The 12285-nt window shown below is 37.7% G+C and overlaps 1 protein-coding gene across 1 annotated transcript; it reads right to left on the bottom strand.

Annotated features, from left to right (window-relative positions):
- Positions 1–4470: 4470 nt before the first annotated feature.
- Positions 4471–10694, bottom strand: eef1akmt3 (EEF1A lysine methyltransferase 3). The gene is made up of 3 exons (XM_017692794.2): positions 10416–10694; positions 7420–7531; positions 4471–6515 (listed from the first exon to the last, which is right to left on the bottom strand). The coding sequence occupies exons 1-3, from the start codon at positions 10569–10571 to the stop codon at positions 6097–6099; spliced, it is 687 nt and encodes a 228-aa protein (XP_017548283.1). The 5' UTR covers positions 10572–10694; the 3' UTR covers positions 4471–6096.
- Positions 10695–12285: the final 1591 nt, after the last annotated feature.

Raw genomic sequence — 12285 nt, 5'->3', positions numbered from 1 at the left:
TCATTTTCTAAGCCGCTTCTCCGTCAGGGTCGCGGGGGTGCTGGAGCCTATCCCAGCAGTCCTCGGGCGGAAGGCAGGATACACCCTGGACAGGTCGCCAGTCCATCGCAGGGCAGACAGACAGACACAGACAGTCACCCACACACTCACACCTAGGGGCAATTTAGCATGTCCAATTGGCCTGACTGCATGTCTTTGGACTGTGGGAGGAAACCAGAGAACCCGGAGGAAACCCACACAGGCACAGGGAGAACATGCAAACTCCACACAGAGAGGACCCTGGTCGCCCAGCCGGGGAATCAAACCCAAGCCCTCCTTGCTGTGAGGTGACAGCGCTACCCACCATGCCACTGTGCCACCCTTATGAAAATCATGAGAAGCGTATTTTTAAATGAAAAATTACAAAAATAACACATAAAATGTTAAAACTTTATGTTGAAATATTATGCCCATTTTGAATTTGATGCCAACAACATGTTTCAAAAAAGTTGGAATGGGGGCCTGTTTATGTGTTTCATCACCTCTTCTTTTAACAACAATCTGTTATGTTTTCAATATGTTTTCCCATTCATGTTAATGTAGGATTTCAGCTGCTCACCCATTTGGGGGCTCATTTATCATATTTTAATTTCATAATGTACCAAACATTATCAGTAATTACAGATCTGGACTGCAGGCAGGTAATTGTAGCACCTGGATACAGAGCAATGCTGTTGTAATCAAGGCCTTCCCTGAAAAAGATGTCATCTGGATGGCAGCATATGTTGCCAAAACCAGTATTTATCGTTCAGCATTAATAGTTCCTTTACAGATGTGCACGTCACCCATTCCATGTGCTCTAATGCACCCCTATACCATCATGAATAGTGGCTTTTGAACTGTGCACTGATAACAAGCCGAGTGGTCTTTAGCCTGGAGGACACGATGTATATGACTTCCAAAAAGAATTTCAAATGTTGATTTGTCTGACTACAGGACACTTTTCTACTTCGCCTCAGTCTATTTTGGCCTTGTCCCTTGCATACAGAGATTTCTCCAGATTCTCTGAATCTTTTAATGATCTTATGTACTGTAGATGATGAAAAGCAAAATTTATTTGCTATTTAATGTTGAAAAACACTATTCTTGATCATGCAGTCTTTCACAATACAGTGAACCCCTCCCCATCTTTACTTCTGAAAGACTCAGCCTCTCTGAGATGTTCTTTTATACCCAATCATGTTACTGACCTGTTGTCAATCAACCACCAGGTGTTTTTTTAGCATTACACAACTTTACCAGCCTTTAGTTGCCCGTCCCAACTTTTTTGGAATGTGTTGTATGGGATAAAATTCAAAAAATATTTTTCAAAAAACAATCAAATTTCTCAGTTTCAACATTTGATATAATGTGTGATACATGTTATCACTGCATTTTGTTTTTATTTACATTTTGCACAGTGTCCCAAGACTAAATGTAGATTAAATCATTTAATTTGTTATTAAATATAAAATACTTAACCTGCCTTTTTTCTGCAAAATTATTAAAAAAGAAAAGAAAAAAGGCCTTATCACTTTTACAATGATAAAGTGACATCACGTAAAAAGAACCATATACAATCATATTAATATATTACTAAATAATGTCACTTTAACTCTCAGAGACGCACTGGAAAACTGGAATCATTGTTTAAAGCATGCATTTATGTTAACATCTGACTTATTGTCACAAAAAATTCACTGCCCAAAGGTTCACACCACAAACTGTACCCAAACTCCCCGTGTGGTTCTAAAAACAAATGATATTCATTGTTCCTGCATGTCAAATTAAACATTACATCCTTTCTCTATTAAATGGCAATTTTCCAAATAAGTGTTTGAGCTGTGCATTTTTTAACTTCGGTCCTTGCAAGTTTTGTAACCACAAATGAATAAAAGATGTACAAATTTGAAGTACATTTTGCAGATAGTCATTAATGTTCACCACATTTTCCCATTATTCACACAATAGCCTTGTGTCCCCTTCATAATCAATGCACCTACCTTGCAACCACCAAAACACCTGATCTGCCTCATCTGATCAATATATGAGGGTTTAGTTCAGGCTTATTATACACTACTGGGCAAAAGATGGTCTTAACAAAAGATCATTAACAAACGTTTTTCATCTAAATGTGCAGACAGTCTTTTACAAAAAGAAGAATCAATATTGAACCACTAAGTACTGATAGGTTCAGACAGCTGAAAAAAATACAGAGCTAGTTTGTGTTTAAAATGAGACCAAATATAATCTATAGGGTTTAAATCTGGACTCTGATCAGCCAAAACCATCCATATACCAAGCATTATATTTTGGGCTTCGCCTATGTTTTTGCTCAGAAGTGTATTCATAGCACATAAATTCATGCTACAGTTCAAAATATTCATTTAGTATTTATACATAAAAGTTATGTGTATGTAAATGTCACACACTTGTGTTGCAGACTAAAATTAGATCAACTTTGAAAAAGCATTATGTTTTTTTTTTTTATGTCACAATATACAAGAAATCACTTTACCTTCAAACAGGATGAGCAGATGAGGGTGGCAGAGTTGCTGCTGGATGACAGTCAGACATAATGCAGACTCAGGAACTTCATTTGAGGAGGAGTATGTTTTGGGGTCTGGACTCCTCCCACCCTTCCATAGCTCTGTGTTAGTCTGTGTGCCACCACTTTCATTCAGCTCCTCTCATTAAAGGAATGTTTTAATGAAGAACTCTAATGAAGCTTTCTGAACAGTTTTAATTTTTTTTTGGCCTAAAGTAAACATTCCCATCTCTCTGCAGGAACGTTCAATAAAGAAGCATCGTAACACACTCACACGCACACACAATACACGCACGCACGCACGCACACAAACACACAAACACATACACACACTAATGTGCAGCTCAGCAGGTTTAGGAGGTCTATTGTAGGATCAACAAAGCGAGGCAATGAGGTTACCAAGCCAAAAATGACAACATTCTCACAACCATAAACATATGCAGTCATATGCAAAAGTGTGAACACCCCTGACCACATTCACTGCTATATATAAATATGTTTCATTAAAATCTTTCTGCAAATTTTAGTGCACAATTTCTGTTTATTTGCTGGTGTTTGAGGACATTTTCTTTTGTTTATTTGTTTATTTCTTCTTAATTCTCCTTTAAAGGCTCTTCATGTAACATGATCCTCATATGCATCATATTAAAATGCTCAGTTATTTTCATCAATACTTTCCAAAAGTACTACAGCAACTTCAGCAGCTGTAAACTCTCTGCAGGCCATTTCACACGTGTCACCGATGTGGACTGAATGAAGAATGAAGCGTTTCCAGTGTGATGGATCAGTCCTTAGTAATTTCCTGAGTGTCCATTGAGCAGTTTCACACAAAACGTAGACTGACACACAAATCCACCAGTTCCACACATTGAGATGCAGATGACATGTATCTCAGCCTCTCTTCATTGCCTCATAACTCTGGATGTGACTTGGAAATGGAGCAATGGTGCAATGGAAAGGGCGACTATACACATTCAGGAAATGTTTGAACTGTATTTCTGTGCTGGATTGTCACAAAGATAGAAGAACAAATATATAAACGGTGAATGTGACACGCAGGCAAGAAAACAAAATTATACTTCAAAACACTAACTAGTAATATACTGTAGAATATTTAAATAATTATACAACTAAATAGTCTAGAAAAAACATGAACAATAATAAATACATGCATCCTTTCTGCTTTCTTGAAACAAAGCCATCAATGATGTTACTAAGTGTATTTCGGACAATATCATATCAATATCATTGCTGTAAACATCCATCCATCCATCCATCCATTTTCTAAGCCGCTTCTCCGTCAGGGTCGCGGGGGGATGCTGGAGCCTATCCCAGCAGTCTTCGGGCGAAAGGCAGGATACACCCTGGACAGGTCGCCAGTCCATCGCAGGGCAGACAGACAGACACAGACAGTCACTCACACACTCACACTTAGGGGCAATTTAGCATGTCCAATTGGCCTGACTGCATGTCTTTGGACTGTGGGAGGAAACCGGAGAACCCGGAGGAAACCCACGCAGACACGGGGAGAACATGCAAACTCCACACAGAGAGTTTGCATGTTCTCCCCGTGCTGTAAACATTGCATTATAAATATATAATAGATATTAAACATCTGCAGACTCACTAAACGGCTGCTTATGTTCCTTACCACATGCAGAAACCTGCATTTAACTGCCATATGAGGCGTTATAGCCATAAAATGAGATTTAGCTGTTTAGCAGCAGATAAGGATCTGTTGTTGTGTTTGATGGAGCCACAGCTACGTGGATGCGGGAGCTGCTGTCTTTCTTTGAAACTCCACAGCGGAACAAACAGGCTTTTCTCTCTGAACAGAAACTCAGTGCATCAGCAGAGAGCCGGGGAAGAGGGGATGAACATATTTAATCACTCAGAGGACAAGGTGGCTACAAAATGAGTGTTTACTAGAGCTCGGCAGTAAGACAATATTTATCGTTATGGTGATAAATTATGGCAAAATAAGCTTTTCTGAGAGTATCGTGGATATCAACAGTACTTAAAAACACTTCACAATGGCATGTTTGATGATAAAAGAATTTTATATTTTGGGAATCAGAATCGGTGACATGGTCTGGAAACACAGACAGTTTTCCATACTTATTCAGACCTGGAAATTACTAAAAACTAATTTAATACATTTTCTTACACCCAACGCCCAAGTGCTTTTCTATTTAATAGAACTAAATTTTTATTTATTTTTTCTTATTTATCATGCTTGATGAATTAGTCCTGTAGTATTTGTATGTAAGTTGTTTCACTGTTACATTTTGTTTGAAAGCAAAAGAGTTAAATTCTTTAAACACCTGACAATAAAAAAAAATAAAAAAATCCAATCGGGCTGTTTTTTTCCGCAACTACAAACAAAATGAGAAAATGACAGAGGAATCAACCTATCATGCTTTTCATGACATGCTACATCAAACCCTTTCACTTCAAATGAGTGAGGAAAATTCCCTATTTCTGCTACTATCCCTTTAAGACTGAGCTCTTTCTGATTGGTTGCCCTGTCTGAGTTAAAATACAACTTATAGACCACCGTAGTCATGCTTCGTTCTGTAGTCCGTGTTATGCTATATATTAGGATCTCTGGTCTAAGCTTGTTTTCTCTATGGCCAGCATGAATGGGGTTTTCTTAAAATGACCTCTGTCAAACCCTGTGTTAATAAAAATGTTCAGAACCTGATGCGTTTTGTACTGTGTCCATTTTTCTCTCGAATACTACTGGATCCTCTGAATTAGTCATTAAAAAGTGTACAACACAGACAGAGATTCAAACAAAGACCAGTAACCAGACCGGGGAAAACACAGGGCTTAAATACATAAAGGTAACAAGGGACAGGTGCAAACACAGGTGGAGACAATCAGGGGTGGAGTCATGAAACAAGGGGGCAGGACTAGAAAACCAAAACAAAATGCACATAGACAGGACTGGGAGGGGCCAATCGTGACAAAAAGCCTTGACACTAACATGACATCACTAAGCTATACAAAACTAAGGTGTGTTGTGGCGGTACTCTGATGAGTTGTGGTTTATTAAAAATGTTGTACCGTAGCGAATTTCTTTATCATCTGCTCTCACTCTGTACATGGAAATACACACCAGGCTGGCAAAGCATGCTTAAGGAGGCTGCCAGTCTACTGATGTGAATTCAGTGCACAGTAGCTTTAGCTTATATGTAGCAATATTCATATTTCACTCTTTAATGACCTTGTGAAACATATCAGCTTTGGAAAGCAATTTTCGAAAGCTTCATTCATCCTTCTTGTAGAGAAATTCCTTTTATAAGGGCATAAGAGCACCGACTACAAAATGACAACATGACTATAGTGTTCTATTACTTCACTGTGAGTGGGCGTGGCTAAACTGCTATGTGCACAACAGGTAGACTATGCAACGCACTGGTTTTCGTGAAATCACAAAAACAACTCATTCCAAACAGGCAGTTTAGTTTCCATATATAGTCTGCATGTACTGGGGGAGTCAATGGTTCATCCATGACATGGGCCCTTTAATATTTTGGAGTTTTTGTTAGACCCTCTGCTCTCAGAGCTGCTTTATAAATATTAATGTTACTCTCCGGTTCTGTCTGCACCAGCTCCACCTCGAACTTCTGAGGCAGCCAGTTGTCGTAGAAGTCCTGAGTGTGGTGCTCTCTGCGCATCTTAGATGACAGGAACACCATGGCCCCACCCCCACACAAGTGAACCAGAGTGTCCAGAAGGAGAGGGAACGTTTCAGGCATGTAGATAATATCTGTCCCCAGGACGAAGTCCCAGTCAGAGGAGAAGTTCTCCTGATCCTGACCCCAGCACAGCGGAGCGGCAATCGGCGCTTCTGAGGGCCAACCAGTCATTGGGGTGTTGGCTTTAATATTTCGGACTGCTTGTGGAATAGCCAGGGGGAGGTCTGTCAGGGTCACACGAGCCCCTGTGGTAGAAATTACACCACGAAAGAAGTTATTAATGTGACTATTCAGTGTGATATGGCCTAAATTGTTCAGCTATTTAAGGGCCTACATCCAGCATTTTCCTTGTATTTTATACTTTCCACCTAAGCTCCACTTATTTTATGTATTCAAAACATAATTCATGTATACAGGGTAATTTCCAACCTCTCTTCATCCCTTAGAAGTAAACAGGCTATTTACATCACTGTGCCTTTAAAAGTAATATATGTATATGAGCTCTTTTCTGATTGGCTGTCCTGTGTATGTATATATATATATATATATATATATATATATATATATATATATATATATATATATATATATAGTGTCTCATTTTAAAATCAGTCAGGTCCTTGTAAGTTCAGCACGAATGGGTGGGGCTGAACTGCTGTAGGCTAAATAGGCAGCCTACTGTAGGCTGAATGGGTGTGGCTGAACTGTTGTAGGATGGATGAGTGGGGCTAAACTACTGTAGGTTGAATGGGTGCTGCAGCAGTTTAACAATGTTCACATAAATCAGTAAACTCTTATTTAAAAAGATGTTTAAGAAAACCATGCTCAATTATCTTATACATATAGTTTACAATAACTGATACTGTTAACTATATTTAAAAAATGAAACATTACAGTGAAGCATAAAACACTAAGTGTAATCAGCACAGCTTCATGTAGTTTTATTTTCTGTAACTCTTTTAGCTGATTTTTCTGTCACACAAATAAAAATCCAGTTTTAGAATTGAAAAGCTAAAGTTTTGTTCTTTTGTTCTTTTCTTCCTGACTTGCCATCATCCTGCACGTTTTGCCAGCAGTAGAAAACACAAAATTTGGCTAATTAAGAACACTTTAGTGCAGTGTGAACAGTAAATCAGTACTAAAATGTACCTAATCTGGCAGCCAATATGCTGAGAAAACCAGTTCCTGCTCCCAACTCGATCACTCGCTTTCCACTTAAATCCAGAGAAATCTGCTCGAAGAAACGACACAAGTGGATTGCCTGAAAATGAAGAAAAGGGATCGTATTAATCTCTGTTGCAGATATGATGCGACAACAATACCTTCATATTCAAATTTCACTTGAACACCCCCTGGTCAGATTTCATGTTGTTGTTGATTTTCTGAGCGTGAATAAGTTACAACTCCTCTACAGCAGGGGTGTCTAATCATATCTGCAATGGGCCGGTGTGGCTATAGGTTTTCCCTCCAAACAAGCTGAAGCACATCTGACTCCACTTCTTCAATCAGTGGGCTTCAAACATTTCATCAGGTGGCCTCCTGCTTTGTTGGAGTTAAAATCTGCAGCCACACCAGTCCTTTGCAGATAAGACTGGACACCCCTGCTCTATAGAGACACACTTCTGCACATTACAATATACAATTACTGTTTATTTACTGAATTTAACATATTGGAAAAAAACATGGAATGTGGCCTGTGCAAAAGTCATGGCATATTTTATATTTTTTATAGTTTTTAATTTTTTTAACCATGTTCAACCCAGCATGTAAACAGCAACTGTGTATGAAATGTGCAAAAAATGTGTCTCTGTAGAGAATGTGTTAACTTATTCACACTCAGAAAATCAGTAACAACATAACAATTTGCCCATGGGGTGGGCATACATGACTGTGTATAATGACTACTAGTTTCTATAATTTTAATAATTCTCTATTATAGAATTCTGTTGTACATGGAAAATAGTATATAAACAAGTAAACAAAAGTATAAATAAATAGCATAATTATTCTGTACAAAACATAAGAAATTTGACTGCGCATGTTCATAATTTTAATGAATTCAGCTGTGCATAAAAGAACATTTAAAAAGAGTTTAAATAATTTAGGTGGTCATTCTTTAAAAGATAAAATAAGACTTCCTTTGTTATTATCAGATGACACTTTGTGATGAAGCTGAGATCCTGCACAGGGACTTTTACTCTAGAACAGCTTATCAATCAAACATAACAAATGAGACTGAAACCAAAAACAAAAAGGATACCATAGCAACCACTTGGGATATCACAGCAACCACCAGGCAACACCTTAGCAACCATTTGGGATACTTTAGCAACCACACTGGGATATCATAACAACCACCTAGCAACACCCTAGCAAATACCTGAAATAACACAGCAACCACCTGGGATACCATAGCAACCATCTAGCAACACCCTAGCAACAACCTGGAACACCATAGCAACCACTTGGGATATAATAACAACCACCTAGCAATACTCTAACAACCATCCTGGGATACCATAGCAACACCCTAGCAACCATTTGGGATATTGTAGCAACCATCTTGTAGTTGTGCTAATCACCCTGCACTTTAGGAAATACACTTTTGTAGTTGGTTAATATCATGTTGCCCTGCCTACTGGTATGCGGTGACATCACCACAAATCTGAAGGTGTTTTAGAGGCGGGGCTGAAAGTCATTACACGTTTGTGTTAGATTATTACAGAAACATAATTTAGTCTTTCAAAGGATATCATACATGCTTAATACAAGCAGATGGAGAAACTACATGTAGTGAAACATTGGCCCAGTGCTGCTAAAACATTTGAGGAGCCTTGTGCTTTACAATACATATTACTGATTTGCTTTGTGCATGCATGTTTTGTATATTTTCATTTATAAATCTAAAGTTGTTTTGTTACCCTCTTATCTCAGTAATTTTATGTTTCAAAATGTGTATCTCTCAAAATGTGTTTCCACTGATGATCCTCACTGTACACAGTGAATTAGGAGAACAAGCTTTCAGTCATCTAGCGATATCTGAATAGAATTTGATACAGAAAGTCTTATTACTTCAGGAAATCATGACAATGTATAGTTTTAAAAACATTGTTCAAACAGAAACTGGGTGAGTCCACTGTAAGCAAAATACTAGCAGCACCACTATGCATTCATTTAATGAAAAATATCTGTAAGAACAGTCTTCATAGTAAATTCAGACAATCACTATAGCTCACTACGCAAGCATTACAGGAATATTATATATACAAGGGGAAACATTCACCTGTGGAATCATATAAGTATCATACAGCACTGTTATGCTTTCTTACTGTGGATGTTTCAGGTAAATGTGCTAGCGTCGTTTATAGGCGTACACACTTTATAAAATCATTCTTTAAGGGTTATTTAGTTCAGTAGATTGGTGGAGAATATGTTTCATGTTTCTACACAGGACCTTTTTGTAAATCGTTCTAAATAGCATCAAACGGGTTCCTTTACTGCCATAACATGAATCATAACAGAAGAACCTTTTTTGGTGCTGTATAGAACCATATACAACACATTCTCTATCAATCTAAAGAACAGTTTTACCATGCTAAGACCCATTAAAGCATGAAATAGCTGTATATACAGTTTTTAAAAACATGGCTCTTTCTCTTTCTTTGGAACCATGAGTTCTACATAGAACCATTTGCATGCTTATAAGGTTCTTTGCATGGTGAAATAGTTCTTCAGATTGATGATGAGTGTATGTATATTGATTTATATAGAAACATTTTCAAAATGGTTCTGCTGCTGTTACAAGCTTGACAACATAATTCACCATAGAGAGAACCATTTAATCATTTAAATGGCTCTATATAGAACTGCCTTTACTAAGGAACCCTTAAAGAATCGTCTTTTTAAAGTGTATGGAATATTATATAACATATGATATATAGCACTACAGCAATATTAAGATTACTTGCAGTGTTACTCTGAATGTTTTTGCAGAAGTGTGAGTGTGGGTATTGTTTTAGTAAATGAATGCACTTGGAGAAACACGTGGGTGCATTAGGTTGCACATGTGCATTACATGCTTAGAGATATCATAATACGGTGATATGGAAGCAATATCGACCACGAATCTTCTGCTTCGAACTTACTGCGTCCCAAACGGAAGCAGCTACACCGAGACTCGCACTGAAAGACTGATTAATTTTACATTCCTGACCAAAAAAGCTAAAAGTGCACTCCTTAGAGAAACTGTCTTCAAATAAGTGATCCTCAGCGGGGAACACTTCGTCCGCCTCTTCATCCATATCCTGTTTAATAACGCGCTGTAGATGATTAACGCTGTGAGATAAAGCAGATTAATACAGTACATGAAGCGTAACACTCCGCTGGTGCTGCTCGTCACGTTTGCTCTTTTAAGCGTCTGTAACGGAACCGTGCAGATGCACCCGCCAAGTTAAAAGTCCTCTAACCTGCTTCCTTTAACCACAGCAAGAAATCAGAAATTGACATTTCTCCCCGTCATTTCAGAAACAAAACTACAAAACACCAGGATTTAGCAGCAGCAATGTTATCAAATCACCACTTGGTAGCATAAACATTATCAATTCAGCATTCAGAAATAGTAATGCTAACCAATCAGTGCTCAGTAACAGTAATACCAACCAATCAGCACTCAGTAGCAGTAATGCTAACCAATCAGTGCTCAGTAACAGTAATACCAACCAATCAGCACTCAGTAAGCGGTAATGCTAAGCAATCAGCACTCAGTAGCAGTACTGCTAACCAATCAGTGCTCAGTAACAGTAATACCAACCAATCAGCATTCAGTAAGCAGTAATGCCAACCAATCAGCACTCAGTAACAGTAATGCTAACCAATCAGCACTCAGTAGCAATCTCAATCTGCTCTTGCAATTTTTTTATTTTCCCAACTCTTGCAGTTTCATCAGTAATTAATCCCAACTATGTACACATTAGAGAGAAGACAGCACATTGATAACAAAGAATGATGAAGAATAACAGCTCGCTTGTCTGTAAAAAAGTCTAAATTATTATTATTATTATTATTATTATTATTATTGTTATTATTATGAGTCTGTTGGAAGCTGTGCTCATTTCATTAAACAATAAATAAAATCATTGTTATGTTACGGACACGCTTGTTTCTTTCTGGTCAATGAATTCGTGTTTTTATGGCATAAAATCTCCAACAAATGTAACTACTTCTGATTCTATAATGTCTCTCAAATAAAACCTCGGAATACTCGGAATATAATTTGAACTCACTGCTGTGGAGGACTTTCAGATCAAACATCCAGTACTGAACTCTGAGTGATCTGTAGCTCATTACTGACCCCCAGCGTCTGCACCAGAACTTTACCATTTACACAACAGGTGAATCAGCGATTTTCCTCAGCGCAGGATGTGCCCGATCGTAATTCTGATTTTAAACAAATAAAAACATCAAGAAATCCTCGATATTACTAAACATAGTGTTTGATAAGACATACTAGTTCCTGAATGAATCCATAGCAATTTAGCTTGCATTGTAGCTAACATTAGACTTCCTCTTGCATCATATAAACCCTTGTGACAAAATAAGGAAGGTGTAAAACACTACCGTTCATAAAGTTTTTAGGCTTTCATTTTACAAAATCTTTTAGCTTTGTATTTTTATTTGCTAATTCATTTCAGACGTGCTAGAGTAGAGCTACAGACGTGATCACATTGATTGATCAGTCTTCTCAGGCTTTAGCAGAGCTCAGAGCTTTAGTGTATGTAAAGATGCGATTACTGAGTTATTTGTTAGAGTATGTATTACACACAGTGCTTATTTTTAAATAGCTAATAAACTAGCGTTTTTATTTAAGGCAGGACCTATTCTAAAAGTATTCTCCTAAAACGTAAAAAGTAACTATGTTCTGAATGCGGACTTTACGAAATGTAACTCGAATTGAATACAGATACTTAAATATCTGTAGCTATTCTGAATACGTATTTTCAATATTCAATTGAGAAG

The sequence above is a fragment of the Pygocentrus nattereri genome, chromosome 21 (genome assembly GCF_015220715.1).
Source record: "Pygocentrus nattereri isolate fPygNat1 chromosome 21, fPygNat1.pri, whole genome shotgun sequence".
NCBI lineage: Eukaryota > Metazoa > Chordata > Actinopteri > Characiformes > Serrasalmidae > Pygocentrus > Pygocentrus nattereri.
The sequence above is the reverse complement of the archived record's forward strand: the minus strand, read 5'-3'. Positions and strand labels throughout refer to the sequence as shown.

Coding starts and splice junctions, on each gene's coding strand:
- eef1akmt3 (XM_017692794.2), bottom strand. CDS start 10,571: ATGGATGAAGAGGCGGACGAAGTGTTCCCCGCTGAGGATCACTTATTT. Junction 7,532..10,415: donor CTGCTTCCGTTTGGGACGCA/GTAAGTTCGAAG, acceptor CTTCATTTTCAG/GCAATCCACTTGTGTCGTTT. Junction 6,516..7,419: donor CATATTGGCTGCCAGATTAG/GTACATTTTAGT, acceptor TTTCTACCACAG/GGGCTCGTGTGACCCTGACA.